The sequence below is a fragment of the Canis lupus genome, chromosome 27 (genome assembly GCF_011100685.1).
Source record: "Canis lupus familiaris isolate Mischka breed German Shepherd chromosome 27, alternate assembly UU_Cfam_GSD_1.0, whole genome shotgun sequence".
Taxonomy (NCBI): Eukaryota; Metazoa; Chordata; class Mammalia; order Carnivora; family Canidae; genus Canis; species Canis lupus.
Window position 1 is genome coordinate 20,160,316 of NC_049248.1, and position 27,785 is coordinate 20,188,100.

Below are 27,785 nucleotides of genomic sequence, written 5' to 3' on the forward strand. Positions count from 1 at the left end.
TTAAAACTAAATAAGATAACACTATAACTGTCACAATAACTAAAATAAAAAAGAAATTAAAATTAAGAAATGTTGGTGAGGCTATGAAGAAAAGGGAACCCTCATGCACTGCTGATGGGAATGTATTTCATAATGCCACTATGGAAATCAGTATAGAAGCTCCGCCCAAAAATATAGAAATATCAGTATTTCTACTACTGGACATTAACCCAAAGAAAAGCATGTATTTTAGCTTTTATTTTTTAAAGATAGATTTATTTATTTGTTTGTTTATTTATTTATTTATTTATTTATGAATGAAGGAGAGAGAGAGACAGAAAGTGAGCATCAGTGAGAGGAGTGGCAGAGGGACAGGGAATCTTAAGCAGGCTCCACACTGGATATTGAGACTGACGTGGGTCTCAATCTCAGGATTCTGAGATTAAGACTGGAGCCAAACAAACAAACAAACAAAACAAAACAAAAAAAGACTAGAGCCAAAATCAAGAATTGTACACTGAACAAACTAAGCTACCCACATCTCTTTCTGAACTTTCATTTTCATAAGATTTTATTTATTTATTCATGAGAGACACAGAGAGAGAGAGGCAGAGACACAGGAAGAGGGAGAAGCAGATTCCATGCAGGGAGCCCAATGTGGGACTCGATCCTGGGATTCCAGGATCACACCTTGAGCCAAAGGCAGACTCTTAACTGCTGAGCCACCAAGGCATCCCCCTATAGTTCTTTCAATAAGAACTTTTTTAAAAGCCAGTATATAGTAGAAACACAACTGAAAAGTAGACGAGAGAAAGAGAGAAAAGAAAAATTCTTCACAATAAATAAAGAGCACTATTAGAGTTCCTCTACAAACATCCCAAGAGAGGCATAGCTATCTCTGTGCTCAAGAGCACTCCCCATTATTGTGCAGGGTAACCAGAGTGCATTCGTGTGATGATATCAAACAAAATATGTATTGGCTCCGCTAAGTTCAAGATCTATAGTTTTTGCCCTAAGTGAAGTGGGTTTAAGGAATCTGGCTGTGCCGGATCCCATAACCAAAGTAGATAGCAAATCCAACCAGGACCCAGGAACCAAATAGAGCCCAGGTGCCAGCTGTCATCTGCATCATAAGGTAAATATTCAAAAAGATGCTCAGGAGCGGGAGGAGAGGCAGACCAGGTACCTTAAAGTGAATGGGAGAGGAGCTCTGTGGCTGCCTCCAGATGACCCCAGTCATCCCAGTGATGAGCACCAGAAGCAGCACAACTACTGTGATCCACACTGGGTCTCCAGAAAGCAGAACTGGCCACCGGGCCAGCACCAGACAGAGAAGAGTCAGCAGCAGAACAAGCAGTGAGGAGCAAACAGAGACAACCCAGCCAGAGAGTGCAGTGGGGGTGGGATTGCCTGGAAAAAATAGTGCCTGCAGAGTCAAACTCTCAGCTGCAGGTCTATTCTCCTGCACTTCTGCTTCATTTCCCTCACTCTCCTCCTGCACCTGTGCTTCATTTCCCTCATTCTCCTCTTGCACCTGTGCTTCATTTCCCTCATTCTCTTCCTGCACCTGCATTTCATTTCCCTCATTCTCTCCCAGAACCTCTGCTTCTTTTCCCCCATTCTTCCTTTCAGGCTGATACCTGAGGATGAGAACAATAAAAGCCAGCAGAGTGAAAACTAACAGAGCCCCAATTGACCTGAGGTCCAAGAGATCAGTGAATCCAAGGAAGAATGCCATTATTGTTGCAACAATGAAAATGATCATGGTAGCCAGAATGGGCATATATGTGCCGGTTTGGATCCTGGTAAGGACAGGGAATAGGAGGCCATCCTTTGCCATCATGTATACCTGTTGACGTATGGGGAACATGTTGCCAAAGACTTTGGTAGAAAGACTACAGAAAAATCCAACATTTACAAAGTGGTAGGCAGGGGCCCAGCCAATATGGAGAAATGCCTCAGGCAAGGCGCTCCCAGGTTGAAGTTGGTAGTAAGGCACCATAAGTGTAAGTGCCACTGACACACCAAAATACACCAAAAAGCAAATGAACAGGGAAATCATAATGCTTTTGGGGATTGAACACTTGGGATTCTGGGCTAATTCAACCCTGGTAACAATAATGTTGAAACCTGTAAAAGCATAGATACAGGTAGCTGATCCACGGAGAATCCCCTGGAAGCCAAAAGGCACAAATCCTCCAGAGCCCAGAAGGCCCAAGCTAGAGGTGTCATTGAGTCCAGCCTTTATGTAGTCGTCTTCTGTGAGCTTCCAGTTGTGCAGGTCCCCCTTCAGGAAGCCAGAGATGATGACAAAACCAAGTGCCAATACTTTCACCAAAGTGAGCATTTTGGTAACCAGAGAAAGCTGCCTAATGTTCCGAGTCAGCAATTCCATGATCAATAATAGAAGGAACATAATAATGAAGCCTAGAATTTCTACAAAAACACCAGGAGCTTGTGGTAAAAAAGTCTCCTGCAAGGTCAGGGAGAACTTGTTCCCAAAAAGATTGTCAAAGAATAAGGTCCAGGCCCAGATCCTAATGCCTATGTGAGCAAAAGTGGTGAGGATGAGGAACCAGCCAGTGATGAAAGCCCAGAGTTCACCTACAGTGACATAGCTGTAGAGATATGCAGAGCCAGAATGCGGAACCCGAGCACTAATCTCTCCATAGCACAGCCCAGCCAACACTGAAGTTAGGCCAGCCACCAAAATGCAAATCACAAAAGATGGTCCTGCTTGATCTCTAGCCACCTCCCCAGCCAAAATATATACACTTACACCCAGGGTGTTGCCCACACCCAGGACCACTAAATCCAGAGTGCTCAAGCTTCTAGCAGGGGCAGTCTCAGCCACAGGTAGCTCCAGTGGATGTTTGCGCACCAGCTTTTTACCAAATCTTCGGAGTGCCTGGCACAGCATTCTAGCTAGAGTTGTAGCAATCCCGGGGAGCTGTGAGTCTCAGATCAGGTTCAGTGAAGCTGCATTAAGCCCAGTTGGGTTGGGGATGCCTCAATTGGTTGCTCAGTGTTCAAAGCTGCTGCTTCATATTTCCTCTGGTATGTGGTGACCCTTCATAATTCCTAAGACAGAATAGACAATAAATATTTACTGACCCCATTATTCAACCCACCAACCAAAGCTCAGAAACCACATCACATATTGCAGCCCAAATTTCACAGAAAGTGACACCAAAGGACATGATAGAAAGATCAACTCAGTTTTCCTCCACAGAAAAAGTACCAAATACCTCTCAACATTCTTCTTTTTTACACACCACATGACATAATCCCATTTGGGTTCATCAAATTCCTGTAGCTTCGTGTACTAATTAAGCTGTAAGACACAGCAGGGCATGAATAAATTGTGCAATAAATTACACACTGGATGTGTGTGCAGTGCTTGAACATGAATTATGACACATAAAATCAGGGACCAGTGGGCCTCATTGCAATTACAGACTCATTTTTAAAAAATCATCTGAGTTTAATATACAAATAGAGATCCTTCAGTCTTACAACACTTAGCCCCAAAATCAGATAGTCAAGATAGACAGGATTTGGTCCCCTCTATCCTCATTCTGCCTCATCCATTCATCTGTACTGATGCCCAAGAATGTACAGTACACCCCTTCCATTACCCACCTAGGCCCACAGGTGTTCTGTGAAAAGAGAGGAGGAGGGAGGAAGGAGCAGGGCCTTCATAATCACCTGCAAAATGGAAAGGACCAGGCTGCCTGGGAAGGTAACACTAGAGAAATGGGGGCAGTACCACCCCAGGTCCAGGACTGAGAAGTGAGAAGAGTCAGGAAGGTGGTTTTGTGAATTCTGACATTCAATACACCTCGCCTAAACCAACTACTCAAAAACTCACTCAACTTTTATGTGCACATTTATGAGGATGTGATGAATAGGGAGAAAAGAAGTAAGTCACCTAGCTCAACAGCTCACAACCAAAATAATTCCTCTGTCTCCTCCCTCTCTAGGTTCCAAAAGAGAAGGTGAGCTGACTTCTGCAGACAGTCTCCTCACTGGCCATACTGTGCTTTATAAACACCCTGCACCATCTGTGATGGCAGCTTCCAGGGGCCTGGAGACCCTGCCCTGCTCTGTGAGTAGGTATTAAAGCACTTGCGTATAATTGTCTATTAATTTGTCAAAAGGAGTTTTTCTAACTCCCACAAACCATTGTCTGAAAATATTAAATATATTTTCTTAATAAACAAATGCTACATATGGAACATATGCTTCCTCCTATCCCCTCCTTCCCTACTGCTATTCAAATGGTCCTCTCCTCAAGGGGAACAAGGCTTTGGGTGAAAAATTCACAGCAATGTCCAGAAATGAGTAATGGAGAACACAGGAGACAGTGATGCAGCCCCCACTCTCCTCCCTACTGAGGCTTTGGTTTTGAGAGAAGTTTACAAAATGTTGTCAGAGATTTTAAAGACATAAAGATGAAGTCAAAATTGAAAAGTCTTCTCTATGGATGATCAAAAGGAACTTTTGGGTTATGGGATAGACCTTCTGTCTATAAATCCATGTAGACTCCTTGTTTGCGACTCACCAGTTCCAATGTTATGATTTACCAATCAGTAGGTGAGATACATAAGGCAGGTCAGTTCTTCCCTAATAGAACATTTCTACAGTATCAATGTACTTGTCCCTCTAGCCTCATCCCCTACCCAGGTCCTACCCGAGCTGCAAAATTCTACACTCACCCTGTTCCCTTGCCTCTAATGCCCTCTTGGTCCTTTCGCTTAGCTATCCCCACTTCACTTTCAGTTCTCAGCTCAAGAGTGCTTTCCCAAGAAGCCTCCCTTGACCCTTGTGGTGCCCTCCCTATATACTCTCATAGCACACAGGATCCCTCATGTGCCATTGATCCTAATGTATCAAAATTCCAGATCAGCCTCCTGTCTCCGCCAATAAACTGTGAGTTAGATGATCAAGAAGTATTTGTGGAACAAATGACCACACTGAGAAGAAAACCTAAAAGAGACCATAATCCAGAATTCCTGCCTACATGACTTTGAGATAGCTACTTTGTAGCCATGCAAACCTTAAAAACCTTGCTCAGTAAATATGTAGATGGTATTACCTTCCTTGTAGAAGTCAATGAAAGTGAAAAGTGTGTAGGGAACATCACCTGTGACAAAACCTTCACTGCATGTCATTCATAGCAGGAATGAGCCATACAAGGTGATAAAGAATTGTTTGCTTTTGAGGACACTTTCTTTAAAAATATCAGTCTGTCTTGGATTATAGGCAACCAACTACCTACGCCTAGTTAGAGAATCCCTATTTTTTGAAAAGCATCATGATCAGGCTGTATAACCTAGGTACGATGTCCTAAGGCTGAGGTTCTTACTTCAGGAGACAGAGGAGGCCTAACAGAGACACCTAGGTAATATTTATAAATTTCGTATTCTCTCCCTCTGGAGATACTATTCCACTATTACATCACATGACTGCTCTCCAGTCCACCTGACAAGAAATTGTCCTCAGTTTCAAAGGGAATAAATTGTAAAAGCTTCCTTTACAGAAAGGCAGCACAATTTAGTATCTAGGAGTAAGGCTCTGTAGGTAGGCTGTTCAGGTTCAAAACTCAACTCAATCTCACACCCAGGGGGCAAATTAGTTCACCTCTTGGGGCTTTAGTTTCCACAACAGTCAAATGGGAGAAAAGTGAATCCCTCATAGGGTAGTTGTGAGGTGTAAGTGAAATGATGCCTGTGAGATATGTAGCTGAGTGCCTAGCACAAGCCCAGCACACAATATGGACTTAATATCATCTACCTCAAATGTAAAATTGAAAATGATCCAGTCCCCAAACAATATAATCAATTAGTCTTTATGGATATCGAGCCCCAAAATCATCCACTAAAACTCAAGTCTGTTAGCTACCCTTCATCAGACATATGGAAAGAGTTTTATTCCAAATAATTTGCCTTGAAAGCTAAGGACTCTAATTTGATATTCTCATTCATTTTGTTACTAAACACTTGGAGGTCCAGGCTTACTGAGTCAGACCAGGCATTGAAAACAAGCAATAATAGTGATAATGATAATAATAAATAATATCATCGTTGTCTACAGATGCCTCATCTTATTTCTGGAAGAGACAGTGCCTGGTACTGTAGTGATAAGAATAATGATCATTATGACACAAAATCTGGATGTGAATCCTGGACCTTTCACATGGCTACATAAACTATAGTGATTTGCTTAACATCTATGCCTCAGTTACCTCATCTAGAAGGAAACTGCTTGACTGGCCTCCCTGGCTCAGCTTGAGAATTCAGTGAGAAGATACAAACCATAATGAACTGCTGTGGGGGTGTCACTTGTGCCACCATTCTTAAGCACAATCTTAGTGGAATTAAGAACACACACACACACACACAATTGGGCACTATAGTTGTTGAATGGGTAAATGTATCTAAATATACATGTAGAGCATGGATTGGAAGAACATTGTTAAATATACCAAAGCAAGTGTCTCCAGTAAGTAAGGGAAACAAGAATAGAGGTAAAGATGAAAAAGGAAAATAAAATGAACTGAAAAGGGGCCTGACAAGAAGTGATGGTGTGAAGATGCCATGACTGAGGAAGGGACTGACCACACTCTGTTCACTGCGGGTTCAACACAGGAATTGCAGGAGATAATGTTATGAGAGGACCTAGTACACAGGCTAATAAATCAGTAGCAGTCAGTAGATTTAACATGAAGGGGAACCAGAATTATATAATCTTCAGGATATGGAGAATACAAGGAAGGAATACCTGCTAGACAGAGGATGAAAAACAATGGAAGATGGGGCACCCCTCCTACTAGTTTCTTCTGAACTCCTTTTCCTTTTCCCAATTCCTCTTCTCCTTCAGGTCCTTCAACTGTCCTTGGAGGCTCCTGTAGTTGTTACTAAGAATGGTTGTACTAGGTTTCTCTTTCTGGGGAACTGTCCCCAGCCACCTCCCTCCCAACTAAGACACAACAGTGGTTCTTCACAGTGCTTGAATCACACCACCCCTCTGAGGTTAGTCACCTCAAAAAAATATCATACACTCTTCTAAAGTCCATATCATAGACCTTGAGCAGGAATCCCAGAGGAGGACCATCTGAATGGCAGGTTCAGAAAGGGCTAATGCTTTTCATAATTTCTGTTTCCCTCAATTGTGTTGTGCAGGGTGGTCCATGCTATCTTTCCAATTTACTGAAGATATATTTTACAGACTAAAATAGGAAGATACCAGAGAAGCAGCTCAAAGAACAAAGCATCTGAAAATCAAATAATTACATGACTCCAAGAGGAGAAGGCCAAACAAGTACATGAACAAGCAATCTTATAGAAAAGAAAACAAACCCATGATTGGGAATCCTGAGTGAGCGTACTACAAATCCACCTTATAACAACACAGAGAAAGATCATCCTCAAATGCCATATCTAGAAATACTCTTTCTCCATGCAATAATCTGATTATTCCAATGGTTTATATTCAGGCCAGATCTCCGAATCAGCTAGTCAGAGCCCTACTCTAATTCTTCCCCGACCATGAGGCCCATCACCTCCTTCCTAATTCAGCTCTCACATCCTGACTTACCCTTCCTGGGATGAGCCTGTGGCCTGGGTATGTATTTGCCCTGTTAGGGTTACTCTCCTCATTCCTTCTGTCCATTCTTGGAATGATATATCTTCTTAACATTATTCTAAAAGCTTTCCCCAACATCTAGAAAGCCATTTGTAAGCCATTATTTCTAACCTTCTTCCCCTTTTCATCAGCGCTTATTGTCCATCCTGATGCTCAGCTAAAACTAATTTTCTCTTTCTGTCATGTCAGCTGGTGTTCTAGATATGTCCTTAAATTCTTTTATAGTCTAAAGCATCCAGAAGGCTGGGCCAGGGCCCATATACATCTTCCTACTTCTAAATTATACATTCTTGTGCCCAATTCTCACTCCCCAGGACAAGGTTATGCTAAGCAACCATAAGAGGAATTTAGGGCAGAGAAAATGAATGTATGAAAATATTGATTGACTATTGTTATCTTGAGATTCCTAGAAGATTTTGTTTTTGTTGTTATTTTGGAAAGAAACAGTCAAACTGAGGTATAAACAGGAGAGTAAAACATGTACCATCATCTGTCCAAGTGCATTTCCTGAGGACATTTCCTGGGTCTGTGAATCTCAGTGTAATCAGAAAATAGTCTCTTCCAAAGGAGGTGATTACTTGGAGGATGTGCTTAAATAAATGAAGAGAGAAACAAGAGAGCTTGAAGCCAGTTTCCGTGTATTCCATAATGCCCCTGGGTCCCACTTCCCTCCTTCCTCTTCCCTGTGTTTCTCTCAGTCTCTGAGATCCTTTGTAATTTTAAAACAAACAAAAAAAATCCCAAGTCCCCATGAAGAACTACTGTCACACCCAACAATTCATGCACTAAATTGCAAGCAGTCTTGATTTCCCAGCCCGCCCCACTCACTCTCCTTTGTCCTGGAGGTCATTGTGTTCATTATTCTCTCCTGAGAAGGGTTCTACCCTCACTCTGGACCTTTCCTTTTCAAAACATTCTTCAAGGCAGCAAGTTCCACGGGTTCCTGTGGCTGGGTGTTAACACTCCTGACAATCAGGAAGTTGGACTGCTGGCTCCTCGATAGCTTCAGAGATAGTTTCTTTTTCTTTTTAAAATTCAATTTGCCAAACTACTGCCATCATTTTCAGATGTAGTTTTCAATAATTAACCAATTGCTTATGACACCCAGTGCTCATCACATCACATGTCCTTCTTAGTGCCCACCGCCCAGTTACCCCATCCCCCAACAACTTCCCCTTCAGCAACTCTCAGTTTGTTTCTCAGAGTTAAGAGCCTCTCATGGTTTGTCTCTCTCTCTCTGATTTTTCCTATTCAGTTCCCCTCCCATCCCTTATGGTCCTCTGTACTAGCTCTTAAATTCCACATGTGGGTGAAACCATATGATAGTTGTCAAAGATAGTTTCAACACTGTTTTACTAGAAATTTGATATTTGAAAGGAAGGGTACTGATGGTATTAATGATCTTCAAGTTCTCAAAGTTTCAGAAAAGTGGACTTTCAATGCAACATCTCCAGAGATTATAGCAATCCTCTGTATCCAAGCACAGCTCCTTCCTGATCCCAAAGTGTATAAATACTTTAGTCCTTAAAATTTCCAGAGAATGAAAGCTGCAGAGCCAATCAAATCGGTGGCTCTCAAACAAAGAATTATAAATCTTTTTGGATAACTGAACTTCCTCAGAATTTCTGAATTTCTCACTCAAACAGCCCAACAAGTCATGTAGGGAGCAGTCAGGACAACAATATTAGAGGCTTTGAGTTCAGGGTGAGAGCTTTAAATTATAGTTAAGTGTGGTGGTGCATGTGTACACAAACACTTCCAATGTGGGAAACAGGTCAGAATACATACAGAAAGGTAAACAGAGGGAAAGCCACCATGAACACTAGGGCCAAGTCTCATATCCAGGGTAGAAGAAATTACTTAACAATACGAAATGAAGAATAGCATCCTCCCAACTTCACACGCTGGTTGGGGCTTCTCTAGAAGTCTATGTCCAATCATCGTCCTTCATTTCTTCATTCAACAAACAAATATACGGCTCTCTATTTATTCAGCAGTCCAGATAATGCAAACAAAAACTCAAGCAGCTAACATTTCTGCAGTAGGATGCAAACATTAAACATGCCTCTACTCAAGCAGCTAACATTTCTGCAGTAGGATGCAAACATTAAACATAAGTAATGAGGATGTATATCGTGTTGGATTTGCAATCCGTGCTTCAGAGAAAAGGAAAGCAAGCAAATGTTAGTATGTGCTCAGAGTGGGTGTTGTGACTTTAAAATGGATGGTCCAACCCAACCCTCACCTTCACACTATTGTGAAACCATCACCACCATTTATCACTAGAACTTGTTCATCTTTCTCAGCTGAAATTATGTACCGATTAAAGAATAACTCCCCATTCTTCCCTTCCTGGAGCTCCTGGCAACAACCATTCTACTTCCTGTCTCTCTGACTTCGACTACTCTACCTACCTCATATAAGTAGAATTCTACAATACTGTCCTTTTGTGATCTTCTTATTTCACTTAACATAATGCCTCAAGGTTCATCCATGTTGTAACATATAGAGAACTAATTCCCCTTTTAGGCTGACTAATATCTCATTGTGTGTCTATTCCAAATCTTGTTAATCTACTCATCCATTGGTGGTCATGTTGGTTATTTCACATTTTAGAATTTGGGAATAATGCTATTATGAACAAGACACTTGAGTCCCTATTTTCAATTTTGTGGGATATATACACAGAAGTAGGATTGTTAGAACATATGCTAGTTACATTTTTTAAAAGATTTTATTTATTTATTCATGAGAGACACAGAGAGAGACAGAGACATAGGCAGAGGGAGAAGCAGGCTCCCCGCAGGGAGCTGGTTGCAGGACCCAGTCCCAGGACCCCAGGTTCATGCCCTGAAGAGAAGGCAGACGCTTAACCACTGAGCCATGCAGGCTTCCCGCTAGTTGCATATTTAATAATTTTGAAAAATCACCATAATGTTTTCCACTGTGATTGTACCATTTTTAATTCTCACCAGTAACCAGAAGCATCCCAATTCCTCCACATCCTCTCCAACACTCCATATCCTGTTTTTGTTTTTGTTTTTTGGTTTTTTGAATAGCAGCCATACTGATGGGTGTGAAGTGGTACTTGGATGTCTTTCAGGAATAACAAGGAGGCCTGTAGGGCCAGAACACTGTAAGTGAGGGAGAAACAGTAGGGGATGAGGTCAGATAGAAAGCAGGAAGCCAGATCCTTTATGTAGGGTCTGAAAGTCACTGTGAGGACTTTAGCTATTACTCTAAGTGTGATGGAAACCCTAGAAAAAGTGGAAGTTTCACATGTTGCCACATTGATATTTAGAACCTTGTCCACACTGGACCTCTATCTGGTAGGTTTCAATCTTTTACAAATGCTGCATATCCAGGGTCAGTCTCTTATCCTACTTCCCGGACCACCCTCCTGGTCCATAAAATTGGGAACTCTAACTAATGAGATGCTCTCACTTCTCACTCAGATTCACCCAGCAGCCCTTGAAGAGAGTTTCCCTTCCATAAGGTGTGATAAATCCCTAAATCACATTCTTCTGGGTTGCTACATTGTGAGAGAAAACAAGTTTGAGTTCTCTCTGCCCACCTTCCAGAAAATGATACTTACCGCAAGTCTTAAAAAGACAGACAGACTGAGACAGACAAAAACACTCTTAACAAGACATGCAGTTTAGTTCTCTCTATTAAGTCCAAATTTCTAAGTTATATTTACAAGGCTTTCCATTTACTGTTGTTCTATCACTTACTCTTAGTACAACCTTTTTGTAGCTCTTGCTTAAACAGGTCAAATTTTCCACCACACATGCACATGTTGTGGCATTAACAAAGCCCTCACACAGACTGTCCCTAATAGAACATGCTCTTTCCAAACACTGTTCAACATGACTATCCTTCTGGAAGCGTCTCTGGGCACATCTACAGATAGATATCTGATCTCTCCAATATGCTGTTCTCATCCTTTGGTCTCCCCTCATTAATGTCCAGTGGCATAACTCACTAGACTAGAATTTTGTACTGGGTTAACACCCAGTTAGGAAAGAGGGAAGGAGTACGCGCTCACAGGGAGTTGGAGCAGGATCCCAGGACGCGCGGGGAAGCCCTCAGGCTCCCAGGGGCACTAACGGAGGAGGTGGCCCCAGGGGAGAGCGCGCCACACACCGTAGGCCGAGCTCCCTAAAGGGCTGCAGCGCGCTGCCGGCGGGGCCCTGGGAGCAGCTCTGGCGGCTCAGGAGGCGGCTTTGTGCCGAGGGGGCTGCGTGGCCCCAGGAGCGCGATTCCAACGGCGCCGGCCCTGGAGCATAGGGCGCCGGGGGACACAGCCCAAGATCCAGCACTCTCCACAGCACAGGCGGAGGCCGGGAAGGCCCAGGACAGCAAGGGCGCTCCTGCCGCCAGGCGGCCCAGAACTGTGCAGATGGGTGGCCCCGCCCCCCGGGGCATCCAGGCCCCTGCAGACTGAGAGCTCCATAGTTCCTGCCGGAGCTGACTCCAGGGCTCCAGAGCTGGCCGCCGCCACTGTTGCTGTTCCTCCTGGGGCCTCACAGGATAAACAACGCCCACTGGGCCTCACAGTGACTTCACCGGATAAACAGGATAAACAACTGCCACTGAGCCTTGCACTGGGCAGGGGGCAGAGCAGCTCCCCCAGGTGCACACACCTGGGAATCAGCACAGCAGGCCCCTCCCACAGAAGACCCGCTAGAAGGACAGGGGAAAAGCGAGTATTGACCAAGCAGCACTGGAAAGTTCCAGGGTAAGTCGAGGGATTTATAGTATATAGAATCAGAGGATACTCCCTTTTGTTTTTTGTTTTCTGTTTGCTTCCTCGCTCCCCCACCCCCTTTTTTTCTTTTATCTCTTCTCTCTTTTGCTGAGTTTTCTACTACAACTTGTTTTTGGCCACTCTGCACTGGGCAAAATGACTAGAAAGAAAAACTCACCTCAAAAGAAACAATCAGAAACAGCCCCCCTCCCAAAGAGTTACAGAATTTGGATTATAATCAATGTCAGAAAGCCAATTCAGAAACACAATTACAAAGCTACTGGTGGCTCTAGAAAAAATCATAAAGGATTCAAGAGACTTCATGACTGCAGAATTTAGGTCTCATCAGGCCAAAGTTGAAAATCAATTAAATGAGATGCAATCCAAACTGGAGGTCCTAACAACGAGGGTTAATGAGGTAGAAGGAGGAGTGAGTGACAAAAAAGACAAATTGATGGCAAGGAGTGAAACTGAGAAAAACCGAGAAAAACAATTAAAAGATCATGAAGATAGGTTAAGGGAAATAAATGACGACCTCAGAAGGAAAAATCTACGTTTATTTTTTTTATTTTTTTTAATTTATTTTTTATTGGTGTTCAATTTACTAACATACAGAATAACCCCCAGTGCCCGTCACCCATTCACTCCCACCCCCCGCCCTCCTCCCCTTCTACCACCCCTAGTTCGTTTCCCAGAGTTAGCAGTCTTTACGTTCTGTCTCCCTTTCTGATATTTCCAAAATCTACGTTTAATTGGGGTTCCCGAGGGCGCCGAAAGGGACAGAGGTCCAGAATATGTATTTGAACAAATCATAGCTAAGAACATCCCTAATTTGGGGAGGGAAACAGGCATTCAGATCCAGGAAATAGAGATATCCCCTCCTAAAATCAATAAAAACTACTCAACACCTCGACATTTAATAGTGAAACTTGCAAACTCCAAAGATAAAGAGAAGATCCTTAAAGCAGCAAGAGACAAGAAATCTCTAACTTTTGGGGGGAGAAATATTAGATTAACAGCAGATCTCTCCACAGAGACCTGGCAGGCCAGAAAGGGTTGGCAGAATATAGTCAGGGTCCTAAATGAGAAGAACATGCAGCGGAGAATACTCTATCCAGCAAGGCTCTCATTCAGAATAGAAGGAGAGATAAAGAGCTTCCAAGATAGGCAGAAACTGAAAGAATATGTGACCACCAAGCCAGCTCTGCAAAAAATACTAAGGGGAATTCTGTAACAGAGAGAGGAAGTCCAAGGGAACAATCCACAAAAACAGGGACTGAATTGGTATCATGATGACACTAAATTCATATCTTTCAATAGTAACTTTGAACGTGAATGGGCTTAATGACCCCATCAAAAAGCACAGGGTGTCAGACTGGATAAAAAAAAAAAGTAAGACCCATCTATTTGCTGTCTAGAAGAGACTGATTTTATTATTTATTTATTTATTTATTTATTTATTTATTTATTTAATATAAATTTATTTTTTCTTGGTGATCAATTTGCCAACATATAGAATGACACCCAGTGCTCATCCCGTCAAGTGCCCACCTCAGTGCCCGTCACCCAGTCACGCCCACCCCCGCCTAACTCCCCTTCCCCCACCCCTAGTTCATTTCCCAGAGAAGACACTCATTTTAGACATAAGGACACCTACAGCTTGAAAATTAAAGGTTGGAGAACCATATACCATTCAAATGGTCCTCAAAAGAAAGCAGGGGTAGCCATCCTTATATCAGATAAACTAAAACTTATCCCAAAGACTGTAGTGAGAGATGAAGAGGGACACTATATCGTACTTAAAGGATCTATCCAACAAGAGGACCTAACAATCATCAATATTTATGCCCCGAATGTGGGAGCTGCCAAGTATATCAATCAATTAATAACCAAAGTTAAGACATATTTAGATAATAATACACTTATACTTGGTGACTTGAATGTAGCGCTTTCTACAATCGACAGGTCTTCAAAGCACAACATCTCCAAAGAAACAAGAGCTTTAAATGATACACTGGACCATATGGATTTCACAACTATTTACAGAACTTTACATCCAAAAGCAACTGAATATACATTCTTCTCAAGTGCACATGGAACTTTCTCCAGAATAGACACATACTGGGTCACAAATCAGGTCTTAACTGATACCAAAAGATTGGGATCATCCCCTGCATATTTTCTGACCATAATGCTTTGAAATTAGAACTAAATCATACGACGAAGTTTGGAAGGATTTCAAACATGTGGAGGTTAAGGACCATCCTGCTCAAAGAAGAAAGGGTCAACCAGGAAATTAGAGAAGAATTAAAAAGAGTCTGGAAACTAATGGGAATGAAGATATAACCGTTCAAAATCCTTGGGATACAGGAAAAGCAGTCCTGAGGGGGAATACATCGCAATACAAGCATCCATCCAAAAACTGGAAAGAACCCACGTACAAAAGCTAACCTTGCACCTAAGGGAGCTGGAGAAAAAACAGCAAACAGATCCTACACCCAGCAGAAGAAGAGAGTTAATAAAGATTCAAGCAGAACTCAATGAAATAGAGACCAGGAGAACTGTGGAACAGATCAACAAAACCAGGAGTTGGTTTTTTGAAAATAGTAATAAGATAGATAAACCATTAGCCAACCTTATTAAAAAGAAGAGAGAATAGACTCAAATAAATAAAATCATGAATGAGAAAAGAGAGATCACCACCAATACCAAGGAAATACAAATGATCGTAAAAACTTATTATAAGCAGCTTTATGCCAATAAATTAGGCAATCTAGAAGAAATGGACCATTCCTGGAAAACCACAAATTACCAAAACTGGAACAGGAAGAAATAGAAAACCTGAACAGGCCAATAATCAGAGATGAAATTGAAGCAGTCATCAAAAACCTCCCAAGTCACAAAGGCCAGAGCCAGATGGCTTCCCAGGGGAATTCTATCAAACTTTTAAGAAGAAACCATACCTACTCTACAAAAGCTATTCAGAAAGATAGAAAGAGATGGAATACTTCCAAACTCGTTCTATGGGGCTAGCATCACCTTAATTCAAAGACAAAGACCCCAGCAAAAAGGAGAATTATAGAACAGTATCCCTGATGAACATGGATGCAAAAATTCTCAACAAGATACTAGCCAATATCATCCAACAATACTTTAAGAAGATTATTCACCATGACCAAGTAGGATTTATCCATGGGATGCAAGGCTGGTTCAACATTTGTAAAACAATCAATGTGATTCATCATATCAGCAAGAGAAAAAACAAGAACCATAGGATCCTCTCAATAGATGCAGAGAAAGCATTTCACAAAATACAGCATCCATTCCTGATCAAAACTCTTCAGAGTGTAGGGATAGAGGGAGCATTCCTCGACATCTTAAAAGCCATCTACGAAAAGCCCACAGCAAATATCATTCTCAATGGGGAAACACTGGGAGCCTTTCCCCTAAGATCAGGAACAAGACAGGGATGTCCACTCTCACCACTGCTATTCAACATAGTACTAGAAGTCCTAGCCTCAGCAATCAGGCAACAAAAAGAAATAAAAGGCATTCAAATTGGCAAAGAAGAAGTCAAACTCTCCCTCTTCACCGATGACATGATACTCTACATAGAAAATGCAAAAGACTCCACCCCAAGATTGCTAGAACTCATACAGCAATTTGGGAGTGTGGCAGGATACAAACTGAATGCCCAGAAGTCAGTGGCATTTCTATACACTGACAATGAGACTGAAGAAAGAGAAATTAAGGAGTCAATCCCATTTACAATCACACCCAAAAGCATAAGATACCTAGGAATAAACCTAACAAAAGAGGTAGAGGATATACCCTAAAATCTATAGAACACTTCTGAAAGAAATTGAGGAACACGCAAAGAGATGGAGAAATATTCCATGCTCATGGATTGGAAGAATTATATTGTGAAAATGTCGATGTTACCCAGGGCAATTTACATGTTTAATGCAATACCTAGCAAAATACCATGGACTTTCTTCAGAGAGTTGGAACAAATTATCTTAAGATTTGTGTGGAATCAGAAAAGACCCTGAATAGCCAGGGGAATTTTAAAAAAGAAAACCATAGCTGGGGACATCACAATGCCAGATTTCAGGTTGTACTACAAAGCTGTGGTCATCAAGACAGTGGGGTACTGGCACAAAAACAGACACATAGATCAGTGGAACAGAATAGATAATCCAGAAGTGGACCCTCAACTTTATGGTCAACTAATATTCGATAAAGGAGGAAAGACTATCCACTGGAAGAAAGACAGGCTCTTCAATAAATGGTGCTGGGAAAATTGGACATCCACATGCAGAAGAATGAAACTAGACCACTCTCTTTCACCATACACAAAGATAAACTCAAAATGGATGAAAGATCTAAATGTGAGACAAGATTCCATCAAAATCCTAGAGAAGAACACAGGCAACACCCTTTTTGAACTTGGCCACAGTAACTTCTTGCAAGATACATCCATGAAGGCAAGGGAAACAAAAGCAAAGATGAACTATTGGGACTTCATCAAGATAAGAAGCTTTTGCACAGCTAAAGAAACAGTCAACAAAACTAAAAGACAACCTACAGAATGGGAGAAGAGATTTGCAAATGACGTATCAGATAAAGGGCTAGTTTCCAAGATCTATAAAGAACTTATTAAACTCAACAGCAAAGAAACAAACAATCCAATCATGAAATGGGCAAAAGACATGAACAGAAATCTCACAGAGGAAGTCATAGACATGGCCAACAAGCACTGAGGAAATGCTCTGCATCACTTGCCATCAGGGAAATACAAATCAAAACCACAATGAGATACCACCTCACACCAGTGAGAATGGGGAAAATTAACAAGGCATGCAACCACAAATTTTGGAGAGGATGTGGAGAAAGGGGAACCCTCTTGCACTGTGTGGGAATGTGAACTGGTGCAGCCACTCTGGAATTCTTGTGGAAGTTCCTCAAAGAGCTAAAAATAGGTCTGCCCTACGACCCAGCAATTGCACTGCTGGCTATTTACCCCAAAGATACAGATGCAATGAAATGCCGGGACACCTGTACCCCGTTGTTTATAGCAGCAATGTCCACAATAGCCAAAGTGTGGAAAGAGCCTCGGTGTCCATCGAAAAATGAATGGATAAAGAAGATGTGGTCTATGTATACAATGGAATATTACTCAGCCATTAGAAATTACAAATACCCACCATTTGCTTCGACGTGGATGGAACTGGAGGGTATTATGCTGAGTGAAATAAGTCAATCGGAGAAAGACAAACATTATATGGTCTCATTCATTTGGTGAACATAAAAAATAGTGAAAGGGAATAAAGGGGAAAGGAGTGAAAATGAGTGGGAAGTATCAGAGAGGGAGACAGAACATGAGAGACTCCTAACTCTGGGAAATGAACAATGTGTGGTGGAAAGAGAGGTGAGCGGGGGGTGGGGGTGACTGGGTCTGGGGCACTGAGTGGGGCACCTGATGGGATGAGCACTGGGTGTTATGCTATATGCTGGCAAATTGAACTCCAATAAAAAAATAAAATAAAAATAAAATAGATCCAGTTAAATATCTGCTCTAGATATTAGTGCACATCTAATGCTAACATCTAATAATAGTTATTATAAGGATGGTAATAATTCTTATTAATATAATAATAATGATAATAATTATTATTATTCTCAGTCTTGGTTTGTGCAAAAGTTGAAAAATGAGAGAAACCACTGCAGTAGTAATGAATGTACAACCTCTCCTCTGGAGAAAGAGACGTAAAGACCACATAGCTTCCCTGAAAGGTTGGATAAAAAGCTGAAATAACCAAATTCAGCTAAGACATAAAAATAAATATTCTAACTTATCACCCAAGAACCTTCTGAGAGTAACTTTACCAAATCAATCATTTACCAGGTATCCTCTCAACTATTATTTCACTTTGTACTATATTCTGTTTGCAGTAGTTACGAGAAGTCCTTGTCTCCCTTTCTAATATAAAAGTCCTTAGGGTAGAATCTGCGTCATGTTCTCTCAATAAGGCTAGAAACCCTAATTATCCAAGTAAATATTTCTAGGTGCAAACAACTTGAAGGCATGACAGCCCCCAAAGTATCTGCTAATTAGACCAAGAGGAAACACAGCCACCTCCTCCAACTCATCTACCTACCCTATCACCCTCAGCACCTCCCAACTCCCATCCTAGTCTGGCAGCGGCTGATTTCCAAATCAGTGAAAACCCACCCTGATGCAGACTAACATGCTCCATACCAAAGGTATATAGACAAAATCCATATGCCAGATGTAGACCAAAATCTATGCAGATGCAGACCAAAACACTTTTGCTTCCTCCCCACAATATCTATGGAGTCCCTGCTACATGCAATGCCACATTAGTTTCATTGCACCATTATTTGGGTAAACAAACAGATAGCCAGAGCTTCTCTAGACCTGTATAGACTCCAGATGATCTCGTATCATTCTGGGATGGCTGTGCACAGATGCCTTTTTCTTAGTGCCTCTGTGATAACTTCGGAGAAGACAAAGACAAATGCAAAGTTCCTTATTCATTATTTGACTCATTTCCAGCTATACAGTCAGACACAATCCAGTTTTGTAAATTCTTAACATTTCTTTCATGCCAAACCAAGATGACCATCTTGACACTGCATACAACATGGCTGGCTGCATGGAAAGGCTGACTATTTCTCTAGTTATCTTCCTTCATATCTTTAAATGTGTTCTTCTGTCCTCCCCTGTAAGGACTCAGCTCTGTCTCTGTCCTCTCTTACCAGACTGTGCTTGGCTTACCTCATAACCTTGGGTGGCAGGCAGCTTCACACCACCACCTGCTCCTTTGAAAAATGGTTTGTTTTGTTTTGTTTTGTTTTATTGCGGGAAAGACACTAGATCATCCAGTCATTTGTAAGTTGTACATGCCTCAAAGTTCTGAGCTCTTCTCCAAATATAAATCCATATGAGTTCTCCACAAAAGACCCACCAGCCTCACCCCAGCTCAGGCAGAATAATCTACAACAACCAGCCTCTGTTACCATTCTTTAAGGGACACTCTTTATCCCTCTTACTAGCTCTTTCTCATCCCCATCCTGCTTTGTGATTTCTGTGATAAAGAAAAAATGAACAAGAATAAACTAAGTGAATATCCAAAGATCATATTTATCAATTTGGAACATACTTGGTAAAGAAACTGACCATTCCACATAATTTTTGCTTTAACTAAGATTAAAATGAATCTGCCTTCTGGAAGCACATAACACATATCAATTGATAATGGAGAGAAGGAGACCAAGAACTGCTAGAGAGCAAGAGAAAGAAAACCTAGAAATTAACATTTGCCACATGTAATGCAAAAAACAGGGGGCATTCATGAAGAAGTATTGTCTTGGCTTCTGGTGTTGGCCCACTGCCAAGAGTATACACAATAACAGTTTAAGACTCCAAGAGCCTTCAAAATTAAATAGGTGCAAATAAGTTTTGTGATAACAGCCAACTGCCTCTTAGTGACTCAGTGTTTTAATGGCCACTAAGAGGCCACACCCCATGGGACCTTGGTAATCTTTCCGCCTACATTCTGATCCGGCCTATAATCCATCACCACCACATTTTTTAAAATTAGATAAGAAAGGCAGGGAGATAACTTTAGCAGCTACAAATAATAGATATTTAGCTCCTTGAGCCTGAAGGAAGAAGCCCCTCAAGGCCTTTCTGGTGATGGGTGACCACCTTATCAAACTGGACCTGCTATTCCACAAATTTCACACCGATGTCTTCTCTAAGAAGATATGAGAAGAGACTTTTGAAACTCCAGTGAGGGAGCAAGGCAAAACATGGAGAAGGCAGTAACGCCCAGTGAAAAAATCAATTCATTCCAGGAATATATCTAAGCATACTATGTGCTAGGCCCTGTGGGAGAGGCAAAGATGAAGAAAGTAAGCTGTGCACCAGGTCAGAAAGGAAAGGAGGGCAGGGCAAACAGTGGGAGGATGCTAGAGGAGAAGCTCCAAGGAATAACCTCCCTTAACTCATATTTTGATCATCAGAGCTGAGAACCATTCTGTTCTGGAGAAGAACAGAGTGTAGGTCTCCAAATCCCTCTGACCCCAGCAAACATACCTGCTTTTCCCAAACTCACGAGGTAGTGGTCTACACCAGCCAGATCAAAGTCTAGCTCTGGTGCCATGAAATACCCTCTGCTTAAACCCCACAGGGCTTCTGTAGCCAGTGGTGCTCCAAGCCCAGTCTTCTTCCTCTCTGACTCTGTCTCAGTTTTTCTGCCAACTCTATTAACAGCAGAAATCACTTACCCAGGGGCTTTTTCTGCCTCCGAGGAGAAACACTTGGGATGAAAGAGCAAGACAAACCCATGGACAGGGAAGGAGCTTGGCCAACCAGAATCAGGCTTGGAGTGGAGCTTAGAGAGGCCCTGATTGAGTTGAGGCCCTGGGGAGGCAAGATCTTGAGGAGGAGGGGCCTCAGGAAGTCTGAGTACTAACCAGGCTGGGCCTCAGGTTGTTGAGGCCAAAGGGCAAAATGGGCCTGGGAAGGAAGTGAAAGTAGGAAGGAGGTGGCTTAGCTGGAATGGTGGAGGAAGACTAGAGGGGGACAATGGAAGACCATTGGGGCCCTGCATGCTGAGGAAGTGGACTAAAGGTTTAAATGGGGCTTTGCTGGAGACTTTGCTGGCAGCAAGATGTGAATGTGGAAGGAAACAAGTTCTCCAGGGTCCTGGGCCTGGAGGAGGAAGTACTGGCTAGTAGAAGGAGAGTGTGGAGAGCTTGGTGGAGTTCAGGGTATGGAGGCTAGTCCCAAATCCAGCTAAGAAGCTCACTCAGCAGTCCTGTGAACAAGCACAGAAGCAACCCTCCCGACCCCCAGCTGCCTCTCCCAGAATCTACTACAGGTTCCTCTAAAACCACCAACCATCCTGGCCCCTCAGCCACGTTTCCAGTGATGCCAGAAATAAAATGAAAAGAGAATAGACTTAAGCATACCCAAAGGGATGACCTGAGACAGTCACTCAGTGTTCATAGCATGTTCTGAATGAATGTGCATTAAGCCTTGTGCTGGTGGAAGTAAGATATAGTCCCTGCCTATAGATTTCTCTGCTCTACCCAATCACAATGTAAGGCTTCCAAGACCCTGAAACAGTGATCAAAGGAAGGGACCTCATCCTTCCCAGAATATTAATCTTCAGAGGCAAGACCTCCCAGAGATGGAGAAAGTAGGGCCTATTTAGACACCCAGGGCTGAATGGACACGTGATAGTCCCACAAGCAATGGGTCTCAAGGAAAGTGGAACAACTGCCTCTACTTGATAGTGACAAGATTCATCTAAATCATAAATTATGTGCTTTTTTATTTTATTTTTTAATAAATTAATTTTTTATTGGTGTTCAATTTACCAACATACAGAATAACACCCAGTGCTCATCCCTTCAAGTGCCCCCCTCAGTGCCCGTCACCCATTCACCCCCACGCCCTGCCCTCCTCCCCTCCCACCACCCCTAGTTCATTTCCCAGAGTTAGGAGTCTTTATGTTCTGTCTCCCTTTCTGATATTTCCCACACATTTCTTCTCCCGTCCCTTATATTCCCTTTTACTATTATTTATAGTCCCCAAATGAATGAGAACATACACTGTTTGTCCTTCTCCGATTGACTTACTTCACTCAGCATAATACCCTCCAGTTCCATCCACGTTGAAGCAAATGATGGGTATTTGTTGTTTCTAATGGCTGAGTAATATTCCATTGTATACATAAACCACATCTTCTTTATAATTATGTGCTTTAAAGACAGAGGTGGAGGTGGAGGGAGGGGAGAGAAGGGGAGCAGCAGGTCCCTAAAGGAACAGAGTCTATACTAACAATATAATCACAGACCTTTGAACATAGAGCAGAAAGAACTGCCCCAGATCTTGGTAAGACCCTCCACCTGTGGAAAACCTACAGGAAAAATGAGTGGGAAAAATTAGAGATGGAGACAAACCATGAGAGTCTCCTAACTCTGGGAAACAAACAAAGGGTAGTGGAGCGGGAGGTGGGCGGGGGGATGGGGTAACTGGGTGACAGGAACGGAGGAGGCACTTGATGGGATGAGCACTGGGTGTTATACTATATGATGGCAAATGAGACTTTAATAATAATAATAATAATAATAATAATAACAAAAACCCTACAGATCCACGGCCCCTGTCCTAACACATCTCCAGGGAGCAGGGACCAGGGGCCCTGACTGAGCACCTCCTGTGTTCCAGGCACTGTGCTGGGGGGCGGGGTGATGGTCCAGCCTAGACCACAGAGCCAGGATTCCTAGAGGCAGAGGAGCCTGGCAAGACTGGCAGGAGGGCTGTGATGACAGGAAAGTAGGAGAGGGGCAGCTGGGTGTGTGATCTGTGTCTGCTCCCAGGTCCTAGGCAGTCTTCCCTGCCTCAAGCTGGGATTGTCCCAGATGTGCCTCTGCTTGAGGGAAAGAAGGGCAGGTGCAGGAGAGGGTCTGGGTATCCTGCATCTGGTCCCCAGAACAATCCCTTCCCCTTCTCCTATGGTACTCACTGCCTACTGGGGAGAGGGCGGGAGGTTGGAGGAAAAACCAAATCCCACAAATAATCACCAGATAAAGAAATGATCTGGCCCAGGCCAGGGAGAATAAGGAGGATGCGTTATTGGGCCATAAATGCCTCATCAAGGAGGTGCACAACATGGTGAAATCTGTTGATTCTGTCCATTCCTGGTGATTTCTCTTGAAGTATCTGAACCTTGAAGGGGGAGGAGGGAATAGGGGAGGACACAAGAGTGTGAGCCAGAGACAGGCATAGAGACTGAGAGACACAGAGATGAGAGAAGCAGGGAGAGCTCTGGAAGGGAGGGTAAAGAGGGACCAGGGATGGGGGAGGCAGCACAGAATATTGACAGGGGACATGCAGGGGAGACACTGGCTCCCAGGGTGAGACTCACACAGATGTGAGGGGAAGAGAGACCCTCACACTCTGAGGGAGGGACACAGGCAGGAAGACAGCTGAAGAAGGAGCTGAGGGCAGATCCAGTCCTGGGAAAACTCAGGCCACTCCTGTGGAGTCCTCTCTGGAGTCAGAGAGACAGAAAGACAGGCCCTGAGACAGACATATCTGCTGACAGAGGTGAAGGTGAAGGAGGCCAAGATGGAAGAAGAAGCCAGGGCTGCAGGGAGAGGTGAGGGAGCAGACAGGGAGAGAGGAGGCAGGTGTGCAGCAGGAGGGGGAGCCAGGCCACGGAGGGGGCTGCAGAGTGGCTCCAGGAACCTCTGCCCTCCCTCCTGGCTCCTGTTGAGCTCAGGTCCCTGCCACAACCTGCTGCTGCTGGATGGGCCCAGAGAACTGACAGGGCCAGGCTGCTGCCAGGGCTGCCCCAGGCTCCCTCCTGTGCCCACTTTGTCCAGGGGGCCCTATGTGGATATAGACACTACATCCCCTGCCCGCCCCCCACCCCAGAATGCCTCCATCAAAGGAGACCTGAGCTCATCCCTAATATCTCAGATTTTATAGAGCCTGGCACACACACAATGGAGTTGGGGGAGAAGGAAAAAGAGAAACTGAGGCAGGCAGGAAAGGGAGGTTACCAGCTCTGGTGAAGGTACTCGGACAGCCTGGTTAGGGATCTCATGGAGGAAAGAGAGGAGGTAAAGTCCAGGAATATTTTTCATTGAGAACTAAAGAACAGTCACACACAGTGTGAGAAAAATAACACACGAGTGACACACATTTGGAGTCAGCAGTGTAGACACCTGAGCAGTCAGGATCAATGCCTTCAAGCAGCTACTCGCTAAGGGCTCCCACAAGTGCACATATGAAATCCACAAAAGGAGAAACTGAGGTAGAGAATACAGACCTGGAGACCAGGGTACATGCTTGAATCTAGGTTATAAGGGACCAGGGATGAAGCCACCAGCCAAGTATGTGAAGACCTAAGACAGCACAGCAAGCTGGCCCCTGCCTTCTCCCCCAGGCTTTCTCACAACTGTGCTGAGACCAGCTCCCCCAGCTCTTCACAGGGCCAGGGGAGACCCTGAGAACATTGACCCAAGCAACCTAAAGGAGAACTGTTCTCCCCGCCCTCTGCTCTGTCAGCCACATGTGAAGGTCCCAGAGCCAGATGTGTGATTACAGCCGGAGTTCAAGGAGGGAAGGTGCAGGGGAACCTTCCAGAGAAGTCATGCAGAGAAGACCACGGAGCAAAACCCAATGTAATTCGCAGTCCCATGGACACTTTGAAGTGTAATCAATTTCAGAATGTCCAGAGTTAACAAAAATTAAGGTCAGGAGCTGGGTAGGTAATCACATTTCTCCTCCATGTTGAACATTTTACCCTCCTAGTAGACCATGGACACATGTTTTCAGGAAATACACGAAAGCAGATCCTAGAAATCTTTAAAAGTTCTTTTGCATAAATTTCATTTTCTCCTCAATAACAGGCTACAGAAGCAGACACTAGTGCTGCCATCTTACAGATAATAAAACTAAGGCATAGAGAGAGTAAATAACTCACCTCAAGTCATAAAACAGGTGAGTGAACAGCAGAGAGTCATATGACCATACTGTGGGGCCCCTCATGAACTTTCTGCTCTGGGAAGCAGCCAGGCTTGGGGCCCGGGTGTGGAAGGGACAAGGGACTCCCCAGAGCACAAAACACCTGCCTCCTGGGGCCCTTCTCAACATGTCCTGTTCAGCCTCACTGAACCAGATCTAACAATCTTGGCTCCCAGAGGTTGCTACAGCTCTCTGAACCTTAGAATCTTTTTCAATTCCAGCTAGAATGCTGCATCAAGCACTCCACAAGTTTGGTGAAAAGTTGGTACACAGACGTCTGCTGGAACAAAAAGTCCACGAGTTTAAATCTGGTAGAAGCCTGAGCACTCTGGATTTAGTGGCCCTGGGTGTGGGCTGCACAGTGGGGGTTGGTGTGTATTTCCTGGTTGCTGAGGTGGCTAGTAGTCAAGTAGGACCGGCCACTGTGATATGCTTCTTGGTGGCTGGCCTAACTTCGTTATTGGCTGGGCTGTGCTATGCAGAGTTTAGCGCCCGGGTTCGGCATTCTGGTTCCGCATATCTCTATTGTTTTGTCACTATAGGTGGACTCTAGGCATTCATCACCAGTTGGAACCTCATCCTCTCCTTTTTTATTGATACAGTCGTTGTGATCCAGGCCTGGACCTTAATTTTTGACTACCTAATTAGAAACCAGATCTCTGAGAGTATCTCAGAGCACATTCCCCAAGTCTTAACAGATAATCTAATCTACTTTACTTTGGTCCTTGGATTTTTTTCTCTTAGAATTTCAAAGAGTGGCTTATCATAAGTTCTTCATAGTTTTAAACTGTTCACATTGGTGAAGCTTTTGGTTCTCAGTTTTGTCATCATCTCTGGCTTCGTTAAGGGGGGACCTGCACAACTGGAAGCTCACAAAAGAGGATTACGTAAAGGATGGACTCAATGACACCTGGCCTGGGCTCTCTGGGCTCTGGAGGATTCATACCATTTGGCTTCCAGGGGATTCTCCAAGGAGCAGCTACCTGTTTCTATACTGTTATAGGTTTCAGCGTTCTTGTTACCAGAGTCAAAGAATCGCACATGCCTGAGCGTTCCATCCCCATGGGCGTTGTTATTTCACTGCTCACCTGCTTCTTGGTGTATTTTGGTGTCTCTGCAGCACTTACACTTATGGTGCCTCACCACCAGCTCCGACCTGGGAGCACCTTGCCTGAGGCATTTCTCCATATTGGATGGGACCTTGCCTACTCTGTTGTAGCTGTTGCAATTTTCTGTAGTATTTTTATCAGCATGTATGTTCCCCATACGTTTTGTTATACACATGATGGCAAAGGATGGCCTCCTGTTCCCTGTGCTTGCCAGGGTCATCACTGGCACATACACCCACTTGGTGTCCAGCATATTCATTTATGTGATTGCAGTAATTATATTATTATTCTTTGGATTCACTGATCTCTTGGGCCTCAGGTCAATTGTGACCCTGATATCTTATTCCCTGGTAGCTTTTTATGTTCTCATCATCAGGTTTCAGCCTGAGAGGAGGAATAAAGAAAACGAAGCAGAGGAGCAAGAGGAGAATGAGGGAAATGAAGCAGAGGTGCCAGAGGAGAACCTACCCGCAGCAGAGAAGCTAACTCTACAGAGACTATTTTTTTCCAGGCAGCCCCACCCCCACTCCACTCTCTGGCCGGGTTGTCTATGTTTGCTCCTCACTGCTTGCTCTGCTGCTGACTCTCCTCTGCCTGGTGCTGGCCTGGTGGCCAGATCTGCTTTCTGAAGACCCAGTGCGGATCACAGTGGTTGTGCTGCTCCTGGTGCTCATCACTGGGATCACAGGGGTCATCTGGAGACAGCCACAGAGCTCCACTCTCCTTCACTTCAATGTACCTGGTCTGCCTCTCCTCCCACTCCTGAGCATCTTTCTCAATGTTTATCTTATGGTGCAGATGACAGCTGGCACCTGGGCTCTATTTGGTGCCTGGATACTGACTGGATTTGTTATCTACTTCGCTTATGATATCCAGACAGCCTTAAGTGACCAAACCATAGACCTTGAACTCAACAGTGCCAGTACATTTTTGGTTTGACATCAACACACCTGAATTCAGTCTGGTTCCCTACACAGTAATGGGGAATACTCTTGAGCACATGGGAATCTAGGGCTCCTATGAGATATTGGTGTGAGAATACTAATAGAGCTCCATATTTATGGTAGAGTGAAGGATTTAACTTTGCTCTTTCTCTCTTTTTTTTTCTTTCTACTTTTTGTGTCTATACTGCTTACTGACTTTTACAAAATTAGTATTAGAAGAAGCTTGAAGGCATTTTCCTCTTCTTTGGTTAAATATCCACTAGTGAAGGATGTAACTAGCTGTCTTAGTCAGTATATCATGACTCTTGATCTCAGTCTGGTGAGTATGATCCCCACAGTGGTTGTAGCCATTGGGAAAATATCCAGTAACAGAATTACTGGATCACATGGTAGTTCTTTTTAAAAATTTTTGAGGAAATTCTATACTTTTTTCCATAATGCCTGCACTATTAACATTCCCACTAAAAGTGTATGAGCGTTCATTTTTTTCATTATCTTCACCAACACTTGCTTTTCTTCTATTTTTCATTTTAGGTAAACTGATACCTGATTGCAGTTTTAATTTGTATTTCCTTGATGATTAGTGATCTTTTCATGTGTCCATTGACCATCTGTATGTCTCTTTGGAAAAGTGTCTATCTATTCAGGTCTTCTGCCTTTTTTATTTGGATTATTATTATTATTTTTTTGGAATTGCACTGAATAAGTTCTTCATGTATTTTGAGTGTCAACCCCTTATTGATATATCACTTGTGGGTATCTTCTCCCATTCAATTGCCTCT

At 43.3% G+C, this 27,785-nt stretch overlaps 1 protein-coding gene and 1 pseudogene across 6 annotated transcripts; one reads left to right on the forward strand and one right to left on the reverse strand.

The window, feature by feature from the left end:
• Positions 1-365: 365 nt before the first annotated feature.
• On the reverse strand, positions 366-25,429 carry LOC100686518 (cationic amino acid transporter 3-like). Of its 6 annotated transcripts, none has more exons than XM_038576997.1 (4): positions 24,910-25,429; positions 10,599-10,760; positions 8,111-8,216; positions 366-3,060 (listed from the first exon to the last, which is right to left on the reverse strand). In XM_038576997.1, exon 4 carries the CDS (start codon positions 2,897-2,899, stop codon positions 1,007-1,009), a length of 1,893 nt encoding a protein of 630 aa, XP_038432925.1. In that variant the 5' UTR covers positions 2,900-3,060; positions 8,111-8,216; positions 10,599-10,760; positions 24,910-25,429; the 3' UTR covers positions 366-1,006. The 6 variants fall into 6 exon arrangements, with proteins under 6 accessions (XP_038432925.1, XP_038432926.1, XP_038432927.1 ...); XM_038576998.1 differs by lacking the exon at positions 24,910-25,429 and adding an exon at positions 20,693-20,869; XM_038576999.1 differs by lacking the exon at positions 8,111-8,216.
• LOC119866414 lies at positions 25,177-27,580 on the forward strand (annotated as a pseudogene).
• Positions 27,581-27,785: the final 205 nt, after the last annotated feature.